The sequence below is a fragment of the Martes martes genome (assembly GCF_963455335.1).
Source record: "Martes martes genome assembly, chromosome: 8".
NCBI classification, from domain to species: domain Eukaryota; kingdom Metazoa; phylum Chordata; class Mammalia; order Carnivora; family Mustelidae; genus Martes; species Martes martes.
Genome location: NC_137895.1, coordinates 107,754,978 through 107,778,903, shown reverse-complemented (window position 1 = coordinate 107,778,903; position 23,926 = coordinate 107,754,978). Strand labels below are relative to the sequence as shown.

The window sequence follows — 23,926 nt, the reverse complement described above, 5'->3', positions numbered from 1 at the left end:
CCTCTATCGCTACTCATAAAGTCTGCCAAAGAATGGAGATGTCCCTGCCTCTCTCTTGCTGAGCTGTGTGAGCGTGAGGTAATTCAGGTACATGCATGTCCTTTATGGAGATACAATAAGAACCAGAACACGATGGATCTATATCAAGAGGGCTGCATCCTGACGTCTGCCCCATCAGAACGTATGTTACACAGCAGCATGGACTGTTTCCTTCCCCACGACTCTTAGTACTTGTACACAACAGAAATTTACTATGCACAAATAAATTAATTTACTAGACTCAAATGCTTAATTACAAATTCAGGATTTGTTACATTGCTATTGTGTCAGACCAGAAATATGGTCTTATTTTAAAATTTTTCAAGTAGAACAGAGTTGTTGCTCAGGTGTGATCTAAATACAATTCTAAAAACGGATGTAAAAACAGATCGTAAAGACAAGACTGAAGATTCATACATTACAACTTTTAAAGACCCACTAAAATCTCAGTCAACTAACGAACTAGTGCCGGTTAAAAAATCAAAGGTAAAAGTTATACAACGAAATTTAAATCTATACTTCTCATTATTTTGTCAACATAAAACATGGAAATTAACAAATAGACTCACAGTTTCATCAGAGGGTGAATTCCAGACCCCATTTGAAATCAGTATTAGACTGATTAGCTAGAGCTGGTGGTCACGAAAAGAGGCCTTCCCTCAAAATGAACACTTTTAAAAAGTAAGTCTGAGGGGTGCTAGGTGGCTCAGCTGGTGAAGCATCTGCCCTTGGCTCAGGTTCTGATCCCAGGGTCCTGGGATTGAGTCCCAAATCGGGTTCCCTGCTCTGTGGGGAGCCTGCTTCTCATTCTCTCTCTCAAATGAATAAATTAAAAAAAAAGAAAAAGAAAAAAAAAGGAAGTCTAGGTTGGGGAAGATGGCAGGGTAGGAGGATCCTAAGTTCACCTCCTCTCACGGATACAACCAGATAACTAGGTAACACCCATATCAGTATAAATAACCCAGAAAAAGACTTGAAAACTGTCAAAATGGACTCTCCATCGCTAAATGTAGAGCAGAGGCCACATCACAGAGGGTGTGAAGGACAGAGATGTTGTCAGGAGCCAAGTGGATCCTTCGGATCTTCTCTGTGCACTAGCACAAAGAGGGCAGAGGAGATCTCAAGCCAGGAACCCTAGGCATGGGGGACCTGAATGGGTAAAATCAATCCCTGTAACATTCGGCTTTGAAAACCAGAGGGGCCCAAGAATCTGGGGGCTTATTAACACCTCATTAAAACTCAGTGGGGAGGGCGCGTGGGTGGCTCAGTGGGTTAAAGCCTCTGCCTTCGGCTCGGGTCATGATCTCAGGGTCCTGGGATCAAATCCCGCATTGGGCTCTCTGCCCGGCAGGGAGCCTGCTTCCTCCTCTCTCTCTGCCTGCCTCTCTGCTTACTTGTGATCTTTGTCTGTCAAATAAATAAATAAAATCTTAAAAAAAAAACCCCACAAAACCAAAAAACTCAGGGGGCTCAGCTCTGCGAGAGACAGGATGGTAAAGTCCCTGCCCTTAAAGAGACAGTACAACAGTGCCACTGAGATTGAGCATAGAAGCAGCAGTGTGAAAAATACCTGACATATGTGGAAAGATTTATTTACTAATGAGTGTATATTGGAGGGGCAGGGACCTTTGGGAGACCTAAGAACAAAAGAGCTGGCCAACACCATTTTCCTCCTCTGCTCCCAGCCTACCTAGATAGATGGACACCTGCAGGAACCAGTGCAGGGCCAACACTGGTTACATAGTGAACAGTTTGCCCCTCCCCAACGTTCTCCTACAGAAATACCCCCTCCATCCAAGCCTGGGCAGCTGCAGTGCTCTTCTGCAGTGGACTGATGCAGAGCTTCCGGGCACTCCATGGGCTTGTTCCCACATATTCCTGTTGACCTGGCACCTCCAAAATGCCCTTGGCTGGAGCCCACCCAAAGCGGTGCAGCAAGCCTGGAGAGGTGCAAGCAGCCAGGACAAGGACCAGCACCCCTCCAGAGAGATTCCTTCCCTGGAGAGAGGGGAAGATAACCACACATAACAGTGCCACTGAGGCTCCCCGCACTGGGTAGGGGGCAGACAGCTATTTTGACTGAAAGCCATGCCCACCAATGAAAGCTTCTTGGAGGACAACACAGGGAAAGCACCCAGCAGTTTGGTGCTACCTCACCTCTTGCAAATGCTTGGTCTGACTCAACTCAAGCCCAGGGTGGCGCCAGGCTGGCCCCACTAACAACACAGGGATCAAACCCTGCCCACAAAAGGCAAACAGAGCCACTGCACATGACTGGACTGAAGGCAAATGTGGCTCAGTCACAACAGCAAGGGTGCACACCACACACACAGGAGAAACCCCTTAAGTGCCAGGTTCTGAACAGGGGATTGCACTGCAGTACACTATAGGACCTCTTCTGCACAAGGCCATTACTTCCAAGAGCAGAGGACACAGCTGATTTTCCTAACACACAGAAAGAGAGAGAGTCAGATAAAATGAAGAGATGAGGAGTATGTCCCAAATCATAAGATCAGGACAAAAATCACAGCAAGAGAATGAAATGAAATGGAAGTAAGTAATAAGCCTGATAGAGAATTTAAAGTAATGGCCACAGAGATCTTCACTGGACCTGAGAAAGGAGTGGAGGACCTCAATGAGACCCTCAGGAAAGATAGAAAACAAAAAAGAACAAATCAGAGATAAAGAACATAATAATTAAAATTAAAAATACACTACAGTGGATTAATAATACACTAGAGGAAGAAGAAAGAATCAGAAACTTGCAAGACAGAATAAGATTATATTGAATAGGTGAAAAAGAAAAAGAAAACAGACTTAGAGAACAAAGTGACAACCATCACATGTAATAATAATTACATTATATGAATCCCAGGAGAGAAGAGGGGGAGGAAAATTATTTTGAAGAAATAATAGCTGAAAACTTCCCGAATCTGGGAAGGAAACAGAAACCCAGGTCCAGGAGGCACAGAGATGTCCCAACAAAATCAACTCAAGGAGGTCAATATGAAAACACACAGGAATTAAAAAGACAAAAATGTAGTGAGAAAGAATTTTTAAAGTAAGAAAGACAAAAAGAAAATAGTTACATAAAAGAGAAAGACCATAAGCTGTAAGACCATAAGACCTGCAAGACCATAAGCTCATTTTTCAGCAGAAACTTTACAGGCTAGAAGGGAATGAGAGGTGAAAAGTGCTGAAAGAAAAAAACACCAGCAGCTAAGAATTCTTTATCCAGCAAGGGTATCATTCAGACTAGGAGAGTTTCCCTGACAAACAAAAGTTAAAAGAATTCAACACCATTACACCAAACCTATCAGAAATGTTAAAGGGAACTCTGAGTGGAAAGGAAAGACCATAAGCAGGAATAAGAAAAGCAGGAAGCACAAAAGCAGTAAAATTATCTACAAAAATCAGTCAAGTGATTCATAAAATAAAAGGATATGAAGTATGACTCCATATGCCTAAAACCTGGGGGAGTTGCAGAGGCATGGTGGCAATAAAGAACAGCTTCAAACTTAAGTGACCATCAGCTTAATACAGACTGCTATATGCAGAAGATGGTATATATACACCTAATAGTAACCACAGATCAAAAACCAGTAATTGATATGCAAAAAATACAGAGAAAGGAATCCAAGTATATCACTACAGAACACCAGCAAACCATGACAGAAGATAGCAAGAGAAGAAAGGAACAGAGAACTACAAATATATCCACAGAACAAGTAATAATATCAGTATGTACACACCTATCAATAACTACTCTGAATGTAAATGGATTAAATGTTCCAATCAAAAGATAAAGGGTGATGGAATGGATTAAAAAAAAAAGACCCTTCTATATGCTGTCTATGAGAGACTCATTTCAGAGTTAAAAATATATGCAGACTGAAAGAAAAGGAATGGAGAATTTATCATGCAAATGGATGTCAAAAGAAACCTGAGATAGCAATATTTAAATCAGACAAGATATATTTTATTGTTTTTTAAGATTTTTATTTATTTATCTGACAGAGAGACAGCAAGAGAGGGAATACAAGCAGGGGGAGGGGGAGAGGGAGAAGCAGGCTTCCCGCTGAGCAGAGAGCCTAATGTGGGGCTTGATCCCAGGACCCTGGGATCATGACCTGAGCCTAAGGCAGCTGCTTAATGACTGAGCCACCCAGGCACCCTGACAAAAAAAACTTTAAACAAAGACTGTAAAAAGAAAAAAAGAAGGACACTACAAAATCATAAAAGGAAGAGTCAACAAAAAGATGTAGCAATTGTAAATATTTATGTACCAAACATGGGAGCACCCAAATACATAAAGTAGCTAACAGCAAACATACAGGAAGTAATTGATAAGAATATAGTAATAGCAGGGGAATTTCACACCCCACTTATATCAATGGACAGATCATCCAAACAGAAAATCACCAAGGAAGGAGTAGCTTTTTTATTTTGTTTTTTAGAGTTGGGGAGAGGCAGAGGGACAAAGAATCTTGGGTGGGTTTTTTTTTTTTTTTAAAGATTTTATTTATTTGAGAGAAAAAAAACAGAAACGAGTGGGGACAGAGGCTGAAGGACAGGGAGAAGCAGACTCCTTGATGAGCACAGAGCCTGATGCTGGGCTTGATCCCAGGAACCTGCAATCATGACATGAGTCAAGAGGCTTAACTGACTGACCTACCAGGTGCTCCTTGACAGAGAGAATCTTAAGAAGGCTCCATACCCAGCAATGAGCCTGACACCAGGCTCAATCTCACTACCTGAGCTGAAATCAAGAATCAGATGCTTAATTGACTTAGTCACCCAGGTGTCCGGCCAGTGGCTTTTTGAATGACATACCATCCAGATCTAACAGATACATTCTAAACATTCCATCCTAAAACATCAAAATACATACTCCTTTCAAGTGCATATGGAACATTCTCCAGAAGAGATCAAATGGTAGGTCACAAAACAAATCTCAACAAATTTGAAAAGACTAAAGTCATACCATACATCTTTTCTGATCATAACGTTATCAAACTAGAAATCTACCACAAGAAGAAATCTGGAAAGAACAAAAGTACACGGAGGTTGGGACACCTGGGTGGCTCAGTTGGTTAAGGGTCTGCCTTCAGCTCAGGTCATGATCCCAGGGTTCTGGGATCAAGTCCCACACTGGGCTCCCTGCTCAGCTGGGAGCCTGCCTCTCCCCCTGTCCCTCCCCCCACTCATCCTCTCTCTCTCTCTCTCAAATAAACAAATAAAATCTTGAAAAAAAAAAAAAAGAACAGATATTAAGATGTCCATGTCACCCAAAGCAATCTATAAATTCAATACAATCTCTATTAAAACACCAACAGCATTTTTCACAGAACTAGAACAAATGATCCTAAAATTTGTATGGAACCACAAAGACCCCAAATAGGCAAAGCAGTCAGGACAAAGAAAAACAAAGGTGGAGCTGTCCCAATCCCAGATATCAAGCTATACTACAAAGTGGTCATAACCAAAACAGAATCATAGTGGCACAAAAAAAGACACATAGATCAAGGGAACAAAACAGCCCAGAAATGAACCCACAATTATACAGTCAATTAATCCTTCACAAAGGAGGCAAGGATATGCAATGTGAAAAAGACAGTCTCTTCAATAAATGGTGCTCAGAGAACTGAACAACCACTTGCAAAAGAGGATAGACAGGTCTCCAGAGGCAATGGAAACAAAAGCAAAAATTAAGTACTGGGGGGCACCTGGGTGGCTCAGTGGGTTAAAGCATCTGCCTTTGGCTCGGGTCATGATCCCAGGGTCCTGGGATCAAGCCCCACATCGGGCTCTCTGCTCACCAGGGAGCCTGCTTCCTCCTCTCTCTCTGCCTGCCTCTCTGCCTACTTGTGATCTCTGTCTGTCAAATAAATAAATAAAATCTTAAAAAAAAATTAAGTACTGGGACTACCTGAAAATAAAAAAATTCTGCAGAGCAAAGAAAATAATCAATAAAAATAAAAGGAAATAGGAGAAGACATTTGCAAATGACATATCTGATAAAGGGTTAGTATCCAAAATATATAAAGGACTGGTAGAACTCAACACCCAAAACCCAAATAATCCAATTAAAAATGGGCAGAAGACATGAACATGCATTTCTTCAAATAAGACATTTAGATAGCCAAAGGACACATGAAAAGATGCTCAACATCACTTATCATAAAGGAAATGCAAATCGAAACCACAATGAGATATCACTTCATACCCATCAGAATGGCTAAAATAAAAAAACCGTAAGAAACTAAAAATGTTGGTGAGGATGTAGAGAAAAATGAACCCTTGGACACTGTTGGTGGGAATGCAAACTGGTGCAGCCACTCTAGAAAACAGTATGGATGTAACTCAAAAAAATAAAAATAGAATTACCATACGATCCATTAATTCCACTACTGGGTATTTATCCAAAGAATATGAAACACTAATTTGAAAAGGTTTATATGCATCCCCTATGTTTACTGTAGCACTATCTACAATAGTCAAGATATGGAAGCCTGTGTCTACTGAAAAATGGATGGATAAAGAGGTAGTATGTATACACAATGGAATATTACTCAGCCACAAAAATAATCAATATTGCTATTTGCATCAATGTGGATGAAGGGTATAGGCTAAGTGAAATAAATCAGTCAGAGAAAGACAAATACCATGATTTCACTCATATATGAAATTTAAAAAACAAAACAAATGAACAAAGAAAAAGAGAGACAAACCAAAAAACAGACTCTTAACTACAGAGAACTGATGGTTACCAGAGGGGAGGCAGTGGGAAGATGGGTGAAATAGGTGATGGAGATTAAGAGCACTCACGAGGAGTACTGAGTAATGTACTGAAGTACTGAACCATAGTAACTCTGTATGTTAACAACAGTGGAATTATAGTTTTAAAAAAAAGTATTAGGACACAGCTAAATAAATAAAAACAAAAACTAATTCTGAGTTCTAGGCCTACCATCTATTTTAGGTGGACTATTCATATCTGATAAAAGATCAGTCTTCATTTTTCTAAATGATTTTATTTACTGAGAGAGAGTATGAGTGCAAATGGGGGGAGGGGCAGGTGGAGAGATTCTAAAGCAGAGTCCATGCTGGGCACACAGCCTGACGCAGGGCTTGACCTCATAACCCTGAGATCATGACCCAACCCTAAATCACGAGTCAGATGCTTAAGTGACTGAGCCACCCACATGCCCCTCTCCAGTCATATATTGAAAAAAATAATATACATGGTGGACATCTATCCTAGAAACAAGCACTAATTACAAATAGTATTCTTTTCATCTTCTCAATTTTCAGGTTAATCTCTCACCCTTTTTAAAGATTTTATTTACTTATTTGAGAGACAGCAAGTGAGTGAGTGAGAGAGAGAGCACGAGCAGCGGGGAGGGTCAAAGGGAGAAGCAGACTCCCAATGAGCAGGAAGTACGACATGGGGCTCGATCCCAGGACCTGGGGATCATGACCTGAGCCTAAGATATTTCTAAGAAATCCCTTCAAGCTTTGCTTCTTAGTAGCTATAAACATGTTTCCCAGGAATAGAAGAATGGAAATAATTAGACTTTAAGTACTGAAAATGTATCCTATAATGGTAATGTTTAAGACGGTCATTTTTTAAATTAATTTTTTATAAACATATAATGTACTTTTATCCCCAGGGGTACAGGTCTGTGAACTGCCAGGTTTACACATTTCACAGCACTCACCATAGCACATACGCTCCCCAATGTCCATAACCCCACCACCCTCTCCCGACCCTCCTCCAAGAGGGTCATTTTTAAAGGCACTTTGATGATGTAGTGGTTGAGAGCATGGATGCTGGATTGAGTGGGTCTGGATACAAATCTCAGCTCCATCACTTACTAGCGAGTTGAAGGCAAATAGCTTTGTGCCTCGGATTTTTCATCTGTGTAAACAAGTGTAATATAACAGCAGCAAGGGGTGCCTGGGTGGCTCAGTGGGTTAAGCCTCTGCCTTTGGCTCGGGTCATGGTCTCAGAGTCCTCAGATCGAGCCCCGCACTGGGCTCTGCTCAGCGGGGAGCCTGCCTCCCCCCACCCCGTCTGCCTTTCTGCCTACTTGCAATCTCTCTCTGTTAAAGAAAAAATGCAGTTGGGACGCCCGGGTGGCTCAGTTGGTTAAGCAGCTGCCTTTGGCTCAGGTCATGATCCTAGCGTCCTGGGATCGAGTCTCACATCGGGCTCCTTGCTCGGCAGGCAGCCTGCTTCTCTCTCTGTCTCTGCCTGCCACTCTGTCTGCCCGTGCTCACTCTCACTCTTTCTCTGACAAATAAATAAAGTCTTTAAAAAAAAATGCAGCAAACTCAAAGCACGTTCTGAGAACTGATTTACTCTATCTACAAGTCTCAAGAAGACTGCACAGTACAGTAAAGACTACATCACCACCAGAAATCCTTTCAGATCTCTGGACCAATACTATGATTCGCTCAACCCTGAATGAGTAGTTCAAGAAGCTAGAAAGAAGTCTGACAGTCTTGGTAAAAAAGATTCCTCATGAATTAATGGTTTAAATGTTAGACATCAGACAAAAATGATGGTGTAAATTACCTCGGTCATTCTCAGGCTCTTGTGTTTCACAGCTATCCTGTGTCCTCCCAGGGTTCCCTAAGGTAGGCTTGGGGGCTGACACACTTACTGATGTCGAGTGAGATACCTGTGTAAAAGGGCCAGGTAAATGGGGGGGTGTAGGCTGTCGGGGGTGGTAAGGCACACCTGGTGGGCAAACTCGGGAAGAGAGCTGCTGCATGGCAATCATCTCTGGGCTGTCCATCATGGAGTCCCCTCCTTGCACCCCCCGCAGAGCATGGGAGGGTGCTCCAAAAAGAGAACTTGGTGTTGGGGCCGGAGGTGGCTGTAACCGATGTCCACCAGATTTACAGGGTGGTCGCATATACCCTGAAGAAGCAACTCCATGAGGTAGAAAACTTGATTGTTCAGTCCACTGGTTTGGGGGAAGAGCAGGTCTCATTACTCGGGAATCCATCATATGACCAAGAGCTCGAGGCTGGTGAGAGGGTCCTGGCCCCATGGGGGGCTTCTCATCTGTGCCCAAGGGTCCTGTGTTTGTAGCACCATGGTTTCCATTCCAGACAGCGGTGTGTACTCGATTCAGGTACTTGTACGATCGGTACATGTGGCTGGGAGGAATTTCTGAGCTTTCAGGAAAGTCTGGGGGTCGGACTGGAGCCCCACCATGCCTGGGAGGAATAAATCCTGACTGGAACTGAGTCGGGGGATAAATATTTCCATCCTGACTAGTGCCACCCATCTGTCTAAGCTGCAAGGATCCAGAATGTGATCCCACATTACTAAGGTGTGTCAGCCCCCCACACACTTGCTTCTCTTCTGGAGTGCCTAGCCTGGGTCCTCGGTGGTTGTTAATTCCAACTGGAGGCTGGCAACAAGAAAACAGAAGGAAGCAGAGATTAGTAGTAGATCCACAGAATAAAGTGCTTAATCTACAATAACAGACTGTAAATAACGGAAGATAATGAATTAAATTTAATCTGGTAAGAGACTGTATTTCTGAAGTGTATCTGTGAAGCCCTCTGCATTTGTGTATTCTGAGTAGGCTGCTTACCTGCACGGCAAAAGGCTGATGCTGCTGCATAGGTTCTCCAGGGTGTGGTTCTGGGACCCTAGAGGAGACATATAAATTGGCAGGATCTGATCCTCGAAGAGGGCCAAATGTTCCTGGTACTGCTGGCCTCTGGAGAGCGTTGAGTAAAGGCAGGAGGAGAGGGAAAAAAAGAGAAAGCACAGGAGACATTAGGTAGAAAACAAGGCCGTTCCTGCAGAATGCTAGCATATAGGCTCACCCAGATCAGGGCTAGTTCTGGGGTCCAAAGCTCTCTCTCACGGCAGGACAGAAAAAAACCCTGGTGTTTCTTAATCTCTTTTTCCTCAGTGCCTCTTCCCCAAGAGTCTTGTAAGCCAATTTTCCCCAACTGCCCCCTCCACATGAAATTTTAATTGCACAGATATGCTGTATATTTTATGTACTATGTGTATTTCTGTGCTTTGTACAGAAAAAGAGTTCTTTAAAATCCCCACTTCTGCCTACCTTGAGAGTGCATCAGACTGACTAAAAGAAAGAAGATTTAAAATAAGAGGAAGAATGAATAAAGAAAGGACAGGTGAGGAGAGACAAAATCATCCATATATGGAAAAATTACTCTGGAAAAGAAACTAATTAACAAGGCTTCACTTCTGCTTGAATTCATGAACTAGGGGAAACTACTGTTGAATTTTAAGCTATTCCTTACCATCTGGTTTAAAAGGGGTGCCTGGTTAGGCATCCCACCATAATGTAGGGGACGAGAAAAGCCTCGGCCATTTGAGGTGCCCACCTCCCGAGGGAGTTGTGTGGAACTGCTGCTTTGATTATCCCCAGAAGAGGAAGTTCTGCGGGCAGGTGGCAAGGACTTTCCTCCATTCTCCACGGGCTGCTGTTTCTTGCTGGGCCCTTCAGAGTCCCTGGAGCGGGTCCAAACATGGCTTCCACTGCTTCGCCCAGCCCGGCTCCGCCTCTTCTCTCGCTTTTCATCCTCTCTGATCCAAAACTCTTCATCTGTGTCTCCATCTTCACCAGGAAAATGCTTCATCATTGCCCGATGGAAACACCTCTCTAAATTATCAGACATCTTGGTATATTCTATGGGAAGATACAAGGATTGACTTCCAGATAGAGCTTTTATAGGACATAAAAGACAATTCTCTTACCAACAAACAATAAAAGATGCCTTTTGGGTAAACTCTGGAGCTTAATTCAACTCAAGTGATATTAGGTTGTGCAGTTACGGACACAAGATGAAGATACTGTTTTTGCCCTAATAGGCTCTAGGCTGTATGGCTGGAATCAGATTCTTAACTTAAACCAAGACAGATTTAATTCTTCAAGGCTAAATCACAGCATTATTAAACACAGTCACTGAAGCTACTAAGTTTTGTCTTTTTTTTTTTAAAGACTTATTTATTTGAGAGGCAGAGTGAAACTAGGGGAGGGAGCCTGAGAGAGAGAATCTTAAGCCGACTCTGCTGCATGCGGGGCTTGATCTCATGACCCTTTAGATGATAACACTAACCCTGACCCAGAATCAAGACTCAGGTCCTTAACTGACAGGGACACCCATGTGTCCCAAAGCTGCTTAATTTTTTTAAAAAAATATTTTGTTTATTTATTTGACAGACAGATCACAAGTAGGCAGAGAGGCAGGCAGAGAGAGAGAGAGGAGGAAGCAGGCTCCCTGCCCAGCAGAGAGCCCGACGCGGGGCTCGATCCCAGGTCCCTGGGATCATGACCCGAGCCGAAGGCAGAGGCTTTAACCCACTGAGCCACCCAGGCGCCCCCAAAGCTGCTTAATTTTTAAGCTAAAGCATTTGAGCTACTGTATAAATGAATACACATTTCTACACTTGGAGCCGTACATTCTTTGTAATTGGAGATCTACTCTGTGGACTTCTCAAGATGATTTAAGAATCTAGGGTCAGTCTGGTCAGTAGTTAGCGGTCTCTGTTTAAGGAAGCGTAGTACAATCTAAATCCAGCCTGGTCTCTACGATAATGAAAAATAACCTGAGCCCAGTTAGCCACTAGATACATTCTTTTGTCACATAGGACAGACATGGTTCTGGCACATGTTGTGTAAGTAGTGAGAGTGGCCAATCCCATGGCTTTAAATGTACATTTTGTTTACAGTCTCAGTGAAAGGTCTGAATCATTTCTAGAAGAGATGCACTTCTGTTTTTGTGTATTTCTAAAAAAGAAGGTATTCTGTTCTTGGTTGAAATGGTATATAAGTGTATCCACTGCAGACTCCTTCCCCACTTACCACTACTTTCCCCATTATATTTTCGACAATTCCTGAACATAGTCTTCATGTCATTTACAAATTCCTCCTTGGTACAGTATAAACCTCCATTCAGTTTCTTCTCCATGCTTGAGATATCCATGGGGACCTAAGATAAGACACATTAAATTACAACATGTTGGAGAAAAAAACACCTCCCAGTCCTTATGAGGCAAGGGAATCACACCACTATGAGATGCTTAGGAGCCCAGCATATACCCAGCAACCCTGATTCTCAAGGAACAACAGGTGAACTTTAAACAAAACCAGCAACAAAAATCAAGAAAGAAACAAACACCATGGTAAAGTATAACTGCAAAGGCAGCCTCTACCTTAATAATCTGGTAATAGTTTGGGGCATACGATTCATCCACAGGTTCTAAAAAAGGCCAGGAATCCTTGTGAGCCTTTACCACATCTAGAACTGAAAGCCAAAGAAGAGAACTTAATTAACACACTCACACAGGAGTACTTCTATCAGAGATAATAATAGTTGAGAATGGGAACTGACCTTTATACATGGCAGTGAAATCATCATCCAACTCAAAGCTGTGAATCACAAAATAAGAAATAATAACTTTGACCACCTTCTCCTTAGCTCTCTTAATTCAATCACAGACACATAGGTGATTATACCAAGGTTTGGAACAGTTTCAATAAACTGTCTTTAATGTAAGTCGGTAACACTGATAATCTCTAGAAAATAATTATGATGATGAAGGTTAGCAAGCCTAATGGGAGAAGCATTTTCATCATCTGTAAAATGATGGAACTGACTTAGATGATCCACAACTTAATTTATGATTCTATAATGTTGGTTATTTAGGAGCACATTATTTCCAGGGTTTTATTTTACCCTAATGAATATTTTTGTAATCTAAAGAATAATAATAATTATATATATATATATTTTTAAGAATAATAATATAGGCATAGAGAATAATAATATAGGCATAGAGAAGAACAAGAAGCTCATGAACACTGAATATTACCTGCCACACAGGGTTGTTTTAAGAATTAAATGAGAGAAGTGCTTAGCACGATGCCACAGTGCTTCACCAATGCTCCTGGTTACTACTGTTAGTATCATTAAATACTCACAGGTCTTTAGTCTTTTTTTCTTCTCTCATGGGGGAACTAGGGTCCAGATGGGAAAGTTCTGGGGGGAGCTCCTTCCCTTGGGCCAGCAGCCATGCCCTTTCTTCCCTGAGCTTTCTCCTCTTTGCTCGATCTACAATGAACACAGTGCATTATGGTACAAGTGAGGTTAAGCACTCTTTAGATGATTACATGTTTGTTAACCATTTTGAGAGAAGAAATAAAGATCACCTGTATCATAAGATTATTTTTGCTTCTTTTGCCACCCTCTTGGTAATAAGGATGATTCTATAGATGGAATATATTATGAAAAAATATAAATTTGTGGGGAGCCTGGGTGGCTCAGTCATTAAGAATCTGCCTTCAGCTCAGGTCATGATCCCAGGGTCCTGGGATCGAGCCCCACGTCATGCTCCCTGCTCAGTGGGAAGCCTGTGTCTCCCTCTCTCACTCCCCCTGCTTATGTTCACTTTCTCACTGTCTCTCTCTCTGTTAAATAAATAAATTAAATCTTTAAAAAAAAAAAATATATATATATACACACATACTTGTGGAACCCATTTCCTTTATGCATAAAGGGATGAGGGTGGTAGGGGAGGCACTGGGATGGAGAGGGAGGAAAGAGCAAGTCTGAAGAAAAATAGAATTAGAAGAAAAAGGAAAAAAAAATACAAGACTGAATGAAGATATCCTTCTCTGAATACCTGAGGCCCTTCCAATCTTTCTCTCAGAAAAACAACATCTGCTTTTTTTAAGGACCAGACTCTCAATCCTAACATACACAGGATTTTATATGCATATCTAAGCTCACAAGGTTTGGTATTTACAAAGGCATCCTTGCACACCAATTGTCTTTGCTCTTCAATCCACCCCTACCACTGGCAGCTGGCCCTTACCAAGCAAGGGGCAGTCATAAATTTGGCTGGGAACAAGGGAAAGATGCCAGCTGGAATTGGCAAGGAGCTGGAAGACAGGGATGATTTTTTTCTGGCTCACAGCCATAGCCATGAGAAACACACTTGGCATTCCACTACTAGCCTGATGGGACACTCAGTGCCAGCAGGGAACCGGAAGGTCAGGAGTAAAGAAAAGAGGCTGGGAGATAAAGAGCACTGTCAGACAGAAAGACATAAAAATGGAAGGGAGAAGCCAGGACACCTCTTCTATTTTCTTCCCTGAGGGACAGGCTCCACATATGTCCCCTGCTAGGAGCATGACATGACCCTGCTAACTATTCTCTGTCTAGTTCTGTTTGACTTGTGTTTTTGTTTTTACATTATTCACTTATAAACTTAAATCTATATCTACTTTAATTAGTCAAATGCTATCAATGACTTACAATATTGTTTTTTTAAAAAATGATTTCAGGATTAAAGAAAAGTGTAACTAAATTAATGAATATCCATGAACCTAACAAACTGGCAGATTTTAACATTTTTGCTTTAGTAACTTTAGTATAGTAGTTCTGTCCAGTTGGTTGCAATTTTTTGCATCTTGTAAATAGTATTATAGTACAATTCTTTTGACATGCCTTCTCGTGCACATGTGTGAGTTCTCTGGGATGCACACCCAGCAGTGGAACTGCCACAGTGCTTTCCAAAGGGGTACAGCTATTCTTTCACTAGTGGTGTGAGTTACACTCGCTTGGTATGATAAAACTAGCAATTCTGCCAAACTGGGAAGTACTGATAAAGAATTTTGATGCTTTCATTTGCATTTTCCTGACTGGAGTGATACTGAACATATTTCCATGTTTACTGACCATTTAGCATCCTCTTGTGTGAATTTCTTGCTTATATACTTTGCCCTTTTCCTTTGGATTGTTCCATTTCTAATGGATTTAGAGAAGTGCTTTAAAGAATCTGGAGAATATGTCTTTGTTAGTTATGTGTTAAAATTATCTTCTACTTTGACTCGTCTTTCCACTTTGATAACGGTGTTTATGTTATATGTAAGTTTTAAACAATTCATGTACTCAAACATATCAAACTCCCTCCCTTTGTAGCTTGTGCCTTTTGTACTTAATACATTCTCAGCGCAGAGTATGCTCAAATTTCTATCTTCCTCTCCCTCTGCTCCTCCCACCCAATAAATACAAATCCTAGGGGAAAAAAAATCCATTATTGCTTCCACCTTTTTTACTTAGCTTCCAAGAATTCAGAAAAAATTTATTGTTGTAACTATTTTACAGTCTGTAAAAACTCTCTCTACGTTTTCCCCATGATAACTATCATTTGTGAGCTTGCTGTGTGCTAGGGACTACCTGTTTTTATTTAATCTTTCTAACAAGGTCTGCATAGCCCTAAGTGATCTGACCCCTGGTTACCTCTATGAACTCATTTCCTGCCCGTTTTCCCCTTACTTTGCTTACTTTGGTCCATACTGGCCTCCTCCTGCATAATCCTTCCTCAGGGCCTGTGCACCATCTATTTCCTCTCCACTCCCCCATCAGATGTTCATATGGCACCTTCATTCACTTCATTATGAAACGTCACATATTCAGAAAGGGCTTTCTTGACAAGCTTATCTAAACGCCACCTACATCAAGTCACTCTTTATCTCTAAACCTGTTTTATTTTTCTTTACATCTTTCACCACCAGCTACCATTCTACAGTATTTGTTTCTTCTGTCTTCCCACCACTGGAATTTAAGCCCCATGAAAGGATTAGTTTCTTTTGTTTAATATCTATATTCCTAGAACAAAGCCTGGCACAGAATGGGTGCTCAAAAAGTATTTGTTGACTTAAAGAACAATCTATAACACAGGTATTATTAATCTCCAAGGTAGGGAAACTAAACCATAAAAATAAGTTTTGAATCTGTGTAAAAGTCAAATGAGAACAGTGTAGCAAATAAAAACCAGACTGAGAATACAGAATCTCCTTAAAAACTACAAAAATTAGGGGCGCCTGGGTGGCTCAGTGGGTTAAGCCTCTGCCTTCGGCTCAGGTCATGATCTCAGGGTCCTGGGATCGAGCCCCACATTGGGTTCTCTGCTCAGCAGGGAACCTGTTTCCTCCTCTCTGTCTCTGCCTGCCTCTCTGCATACTTGTGATCTCTGTCTGTCAAATAAATAAATAAAATATTAAAAAAAAAAAAACTACAAAAATTAAAGCCATTGTTACTGTCCTGAGGATTTAAATCTAGCATTGGAAATGAAAGCCATGAAACCTTTTACAAGTAGGATATACTACATATTGTCACACAGGCTAATTTGTAGATTAAATGCACTAAGGGTTTTATAATGAAGAAGTGATCACAGTAGGAATGGGTTACCCTACAGAAAGCATCACTTAGGAATGGGAGGCAAAAAAGCACTTAATAAGGCAGAATCCTTTAAGTTTTACAGTCAAAATTTATTTAAATTTTGCACTGAGACACTGCATTAAAAAGTCAAACCCAAGTTATGTGGTTTTATTCAAAAATTTAAAACTTCAGTAAATTTACTTAAATACTGGTCTGTATTCAACTAAGCCGATGATCTGTTACCATATGATTTATCAGGTTTAGCTTCTAAACACAACTGCTATCTGATACATCTAAGGACAGTTATTATCCTTTGTATTAACTGCAAAGGAAAGAAAAATCTCATTACACCAAGACCAAAACCTAGACCCAAGTCTGAGAAAAATGATTTGCCCTAATAAAATTAATGGTAGTACTCTAGATATGGATAGTGCCATACTGAAAAAATTTTTTAAGATTTTTCTTTAGCACATTTCAATTGTGGTTAACATTATTTCTATGAAACATGTCATTAATACCTCAATATTTTTTTCCATTTCACATGCAGGATGTACACAGATGAGGGCAATAAGTAGTAAGACTGAAAGGAACACCAAGAATAACAAATACAGGTGCTGTAGAAGGACTGCATATACAATGAGATTGGATCCAGCAAAATACACAAGAAAGAGTGCAATTAACAAGTTATTTAAATAGAAATTGCCAATAGCAGCTTAGATGTCGGAGAGAACCTAGTCTGATTTGGCTTTGGCCAGAGGAGGGCTATTCTTGTACCACATGTACTACGCAGAGAGCCCACATACCTTCTACGGCCTTGACCTTTTCCTCCAGCTCTCGTTTTCTCTCTTCCTTTAACATCTGCTCCTGCTCCTTCTTCTGCACTGCGAGAAGAATTTGACGTTCTTCTTCCTCCTCTTTGCGCTTCTGTTTTTCTATTCTGGTAAGCACAGGGGTATCCTGTAAAGAGCCAATTAAGTGTATAGAGTCAATACACAATAATGTAAGACCAGTTTTTTGCTCTAAGATCCAATCTTTACTGAATTCAACCTATTCAACAAATAGTATTGGATAGGTAGGGAGTTTATATCATAACCTCAAGTCGATTTTACCATCTACAGAATAAACATGGGGATATATAATTAACATTAAAACACAATCGTGATTTGAAATAAGCTAAGAAGTTTTGGTCCCTACGATTTACATAATTTGTAGTCTTTGGGAGGTGATCCTATGAATATGTTGGACCAGAGAAGAGAAACTGAGGAAGTTGAGACACCACTATTACAGATTTAATATTTAATAAAAGTGACATCTTAAAAAGTACTCTCATCTCAACAAACTTTAAAGATGATACAAGAACACAGGGTCATGATTTCAATGTGCAAGACTTTGAAACCTTAACATCTATACTTTACAAATAAAACAATGAAGAAAACTGGGAGTTTAGTGGGAGGGGCTGCCGTTTTGCCTTAAGATACAGAAAAGAAAAAGGCAACTGCATAGAAATTTGTAAAATTACTCAAGACTGGCTAGCATTTTCCCTTGTTTTTCCACACAAATGACATTAACATAAAGATTTCAGTTGGTCACTGGGAAAGTGATTGCCTAAGAAATCTAACCAAAGATAAAGGACAATAGGACCATTACTATCATAACCTATTATTTTACTCTGCATACTTTCCAATATAACTGGTTCTGAGCCATTCTGTAAACCAGAATAGTGAAGCTAGGGCTGAAATGACTTATTTTCATTTCTTCCCTTGACTTTTGTGCTGATGTGAAAGCCACCTGACCTTTCAAATTCTATGAGCCCGAGTTTAAGAGTTTGTTACAAGGTAAAAACCTGAAATGAGTAAGAAATGAGATGAAAATGAAAAACAAACAAAAAACACAAACGCAAAACACCCAAATAAACCAAAAGACAACCATTATCACACACTTAACACTGTAAAACTAAAGAAAATTCCCTAAAATCTTTATCCTATAAGCAGGGCAAGCAGTTTAGATATGCTAGATACTGTTTCTAAAATGGGGAGGCTATTGACATTAAGGAAAATTCTTCTAAAGAATGTATCTCTAGATTTGCCTCCTAAATACTAGTCAAGTATCTTCTCTCCATCACACAAGTAACCCCAACCCACAAATCCTTCATTATTCCAACTTTTTGGCAGCACCTTTACTCAGGTCACAAGTTATGATAGAACTATGTAATAAACCAAAACAAATTGCCTTAGCCCCTTTCAGTTGTATAGTGACTCCAAGCAGGGTACGGGGAAGAGACAGAGGAAAGGTAGGCCTGGTCAAAGGAATTATTTCATCTGAATAAAATCGGAGTGCTTTCTATATATACGTCAGATGCAATAAAAAAAGAGAAAAACAAAACAGGTGTATAGGCCATAAGTCATTTACATATACATAAGATAATGTATGTATATTTTGCCCCTCCCTCCAAAGGATAGCAGGTAAGAACATGTGAAATATTCTTCTTTCAACCAGTATAAGGGGATATTAAATATTGAGTCAACATTTTAATAAGGACTAAAGAAATTCAAGCTAATAACTTATAAATGGAAGTATTAAGTCACCAGAGTCATCTGTAAAAATAAACATGGGAGGTGTTTCATGTTTGAAGTCAATGGAAGGGGGGAAAGGAAAAAAAAAGATAAATAAATCTTAAGAATATCTATATATTATTACTGCAACAAATATGACAATTATTCTTTTTTTTTAAAAGATTTATTAAAAAAAGGGGCGCCTGGGTGGCTCAGTGGGTTAAGCCGCTGCCTTCGGCTCAGGTCATGATCTCAGGGTCCTGGGATCGAGTCCCATATCGGGCTCTCTGCTCAGCAGGAAGCCTGCTTCCCTCCCTCTCTCTCTTTGCCTGCCTCTCTGCTTACTTGTGATCTCTCTCTGTCAAATAAATAAAATAAATCTTTAAAAAAAAAAAAAAAAGATTTATTAAAAAAAAAGATTTTATTTATTTATTTGACACACAGAGAGAGATCACAAGTAGGTAGAGAGGCAGGCAGAGGCAGACGGGGAAGCAGGCTCCCTGCTGAGCAGAGAGCCCCATGCAGGGCTTGATCCCAGGACCCTGAGACCATGACTCGAGCCGAAGGCAGAGGCTTAACCTCAGGTTAAGCCACTCAGGTGCAGGGACAATTTATTCTTCTTCTTTTTTTTTTTTTTTAAAGATTTTATTTATTTATTTGACAGCCAGAAATCACAAGCAGGCAGAGAGGCAGGCAGATAGAGAGAGGAAGGGAAGCAGACTCCCTGCTGAGCAGAGAGCCCGATGCGGGGCTCAATCCCAGGACCCTGGGATCATGACCTGAGCCGAAGGCAGAGGCTTTAACCCACTGAGCCACCCAGGCGCCTCACAATTTATTATTCTTAATATATAAAGATATCTTACAAATCAATTAACAATAGGAGCTCCTGGGTGGCTCAGTTAAGTGTCAGCTTAGGTCTTGATCTCAAGGTTGTGCTTCTGTGTTGGGCTCCCTGCTGAGCGTGAAGCCTGCATATGATTCTCCCTTACCTTCTGTTCCCACCCTGCCATTTACACATGCTCACTCTCTCAAAACAAACAAACAAACAAACAAAACCAAAAAACAAAACCAACACAAATCAGTTAACAGCAGCCACCCACAAAAGATTGAACGTGAATACAAAATTCACAGAAGATAAAAACCACTGTTAATGAAACAGATGGGATCGGGAGGGAGACAAACCGTAACAGACTCTTAATCTTATAAAACAAACTGAAGGTTGCTGGGGGTGGGTGGGGGTGGGTGGGCGTGGGGGGGGGGTAGGGGTGGGTGGGGGGGTAGGGAGAGGGTGGAGGGGTTATGGACACTGGGGAAGGTATGTGCTACGGTGAGTGCTGTGAAGTGTGTAAACCTGGCGATTCACAGACTCGTACCTATGGGGCTAATAATACATTATATGTTTACAAAAAAATTAAAAAATATTAAAACAAAAACAAAACCACTGTTAATGATCAAAAAGAAAAGTAAAATACCCTTTTCACTTACAAACTAGAGAAAGATACGAAGTGATACATTTGTAAAGATGTGGTAAAATGAATGCTATCAATGAATGCTATCAATTTGTTGCAGCACAGGTCCCCTGGAGGACAGAGAGAGAGAGAAAAAGAGTGAGAGTGAGAGCGAGAGGCATCAAGCAAGTGAGTGAGTATAATATATATATAACCCTAAACAGAGTAATTACACTTTTATGATTTTATTGTAAAAATGAAATAGAAAGGAAAAGATACTTCTCTAAGTAGGTTCAAGTAAACATTATTTAAAATGGTGAAAATTTACAAATATACTAAATGTTTAATAGGTAAAATTATATAGTCATCATTATAAAACCAATAGAAGTCATTATTTTTTTAAAAGATTTATTTATTTTAGAAATACGGTGGTGGGGGACAGAGCGTGAGTGTGCACGCAAGTAGGAGGCGTAGGAGGCGCAGATGGAGAGGGAGACAGAATCTCAGACCCCTGCTGAGCAGGGAGCCTGACCACAAAGAGATGGCGACCTGAGCCAAAACCAAGACCTGGATGCTCAACCAAATGATCCACCCAGGGGTCCCAACAGAAGCTGTAGTTCTGAGGAATTTTAATGAAATATGAAAATGCTCACAATGTTAAATGAAAAACACAGGTGAAAAAATAATATTCAATAAGATGCCAGTTTAATGTAGGAGTAATGATTTGTGAGTTGGGAGATTACTATGTCTTCCACTGTATTCTAATATAGTCCCCCAAGTTTTCTATAAGAGCACATAAATTCTTTGGGACTTAGAACAATTTCTTCCCAAGTTAAACTGGAGAAATGAACTAATATGGCATATTCTAAAATGATCTAGTTGTTTCTTTTTTTTTAAAGATTTTATTTATTTACTTGACAGAGATCACAAGTAGGCAGAGAGGCAGGCAGAGAGAGAGAGGGAGGAAGCAGGCTTTCTGCTGAGCAGAGAGGCCTATGCGGGGCTCAATCCCAGGACTCTGAGATCATGACCTGAGCCGAATGCAGAGGCCTTAATCCACTGAGCCACCCAGGCGCCCCTAAAGTGATCTAGTTTTTATTAACTTTTTACATCCTCTGCTGTATGTTCCCTGTTAAAAGTCTAAAATTAAAATATGATGTGTGAGCCTGGTGGTGGGTATTAAGGAGGGCACAAGCTGCATGGAGCACTGGGTGTAGTACATACACAATGAATCTTGGAAAACTGAAAAATAAAATAAAATAAAATAAAATAAAACAAAAAAAGAAATGTTAAAGTACCCAAAGGTTAGAATTTGTTGATTTTTAGGATGAAGTACTAAAAATTGATTACGAATAGTTTATCTTAGTAACAATGAAGCAGGAATCTTAAAGTTTAAGATAACTATAGATGTAAAAATTGCTGTAAAATCAGAGGCCCTACATCATTTAAAAATATGTAAAACTTACTCTCATATAGTTTTTTGTTAAAACTTCACGTGAGATTCAAATAAAACTAACGACTTTGAAGTGTGTAACTTAGTGGCATTTAATACATTCACGGTGTTGTGTAACCACCACCTACACTAGGTTGCAAAACATTTTTAGCACTCCAAAAGAAATCGCTGAACCCATTAACCAGCCAGTCCTTACTCCCCACTCCTCTAGTTCCTGGCAACCACTAATCTCCTCTCTGTGTGGACTTACTTGCTCTGGATACTTCACATAAATGGAGTCATATAATGTCTATTCAGTTGCTTTTTTCTCCCCCCAATACATTAATATTAACACTAAGATACAGTAATTGACTAACTTAAATTTATAGCATCTTAAAAAACCTAATCAATAGCAAAAAACCAATCAAGTTTAAAAAAAAATAGGCAGAGGACCAGAATAGACATTTTTCCAAAGACACAGAGACGGTCAACAGGTACATGAAATGGCGCTCCACATTTCTAATCATCAGGGAAATGTAAACCAAAACTACAGTGAGATGATATTGCTTCACACCAGTTAGATTGGGTATCATTAAAAAGACAAGAAATAACAAGTGTTGGCAAGGATGTGGACAAAAGGAAAACTTCATGCACTGTTGGTGGGAATGTAAATTGGTGTGTGGTTCTCTTTCATCATGTGTTATAATTTCAGCTGATTTTATCTGATGTGAATTCTCTAAATTGCATCAGATACATCTGAAAAGAAAAAGTCCATGTAGTGCATCAAGAGAGTGTCTTAAGTTACTATTCTCATTTCCAGCAAGACAACACCTTAGGTAAAGCCAGTGTCAAAGAACATATCACTAAAAGACAGGATTCACTGCCTAAGACACTTTTGGTAGCGTGTTAAACTTTAATAGTTTAAAGAACAAGTACAACCAAATGAACAAAAACAAAACAAAAAACTGAACAGATAAAAAAAATTCTTACACTGTTTGGCACTGCAATTTTTTTTTCTTGCTGTAAAACGGGTGATATCTAAATCTTTTAGATTAAGAAAGAGACCTTCTAGAATCAAGGAGGGATTTTAATGAGAAGCTAATTAGAAACACTACTTTAGAAATCCTCTGAACTATTATAAATAGAATCTGGTTCAAGCGGTGCCCAGGACTCCCCTTCCATGCTCCTTCCTCACCCAGGGCAGGTCACCAGACACCCTGGCACTCCTGCCAATGTTAGTAGCACACTTGAGACTATACAACCACAAAGAGCTCCCTAGCAACAGTAATGTCCAGAGTCTCCTGACAAAAATAGCCAATGCAGCCCTAATCCCGAAGTTCAAAAAAATACCCCCCTTCCCTTGTATTTTCTCCAGGAGTCACAATTAAAAGACTTTTTGAGGCAAAAAGGCTGGACCCCTGGGTGACCAATATAGGTCAGGCACCCTGCCTATAAGGCTTTAACAGCCTGAAGATTTTCTGCTGCTTAAACAAATGCACAAAGCTCGTGCTGCATCTAAATTTTCTCTGGGATAACTGGGTATTGGGAGTAGATACTCAGGATCTCTGCAATACCATGGTTAGTTCTATCTAAAACTAAAGACAACAGAAAAAAAAAAAAAAGAGAAACGCTGTTAAGAATAATGAAAAGGAGAAATTCTGGTGTCTGCAGCTAAGCTCTGCTTAAAACCATGAAGAACCTTTTGGTCTGTATTCAGATTACTACGCAGTTGAAATGTACACTAGGACATTAACGACTCAGTCCAGGGGAATGAACAGAAAACAGGAAAGAGAACTTTAAAGGAGGTGTTAACTGTCAAGGTACTGAAGAAAAGTGGAGAGGACACAACCAAACAAAAGGAACTAGAAAACCATTTGAGAACTATGGCTGGATACCAATTACCAATGACTGTTACAGGAAACAAGAGACTGGGGAGATTGAAGTCAGTCATTACAGAACTGTCAATCCAAAGGTAATTAAAATTACCTGGGCAAATTTATCTACTGGTAAGAACACACCTATAGGCTGAAAAAGAGAAATAAAGGATAAATGCAAATGTATTGAAGTAAATAAGAACCTATAAACTAATTTTTTCTTTTCTTCAGGCTCAAGGTAGAATACACTGAACAGTAAGATCCCTGTAATAAAGGGCCATGCTGTCACTTCAATTTTAGAGTCATGAAAACATCACTCCAAGGCACTAAGAAGGCACCATACTTCCTAAGATC

At 40.2% G+C, this 23,926-nt stretch overlaps 1 protein-coding gene across 3 annotated transcripts in view; it reads right to left on the bottom strand.

The window, feature by feature from the left end:
- CECR2 (CECR2 histone acetyl-lysine reader) overlaps positions 1-23,926 on the bottom strand; it is a 175,280-nt gene that overhangs the window by 4,646 nt on the left and 146,708 nt on the right. For 2 of the 3 annotated variants that reach the window (XM_080812081.1, XM_080812082.1), the window contains 8 exons: positions 17,070-17,223; positions 13,023-13,152; positions 12,433-12,470; positions 12,254-12,345; positions 11,904-12,030; positions 10,339-10,727; positions 9,654-9,782; positions 8,621-9,467 (listed from right to left, as the gene is read on the bottom strand). In XM_080812081.1, coding sequence (XP_080668207.1) covers positions 8,621-9,467; positions 9,654-9,782; positions 10,339-10,727; positions 11,904-12,030; positions 12,254-12,345; positions 12,433-12,470; positions 13,023-13,152; positions 17,070-17,223 — 1,906 coding nt within the window. The remainder of the gene's footprint in view (positions 1-8,620; positions 9,468-9,653; positions 9,783-10,338; positions 10,728-11,903; positions 12,031-12,253; positions 12,346-12,432; positions 12,471-13,022; positions 13,153-17,069; positions 17,224-23,926) is intronic. The other variant, XM_080812083.1, reaches the window with a different exon arrangement.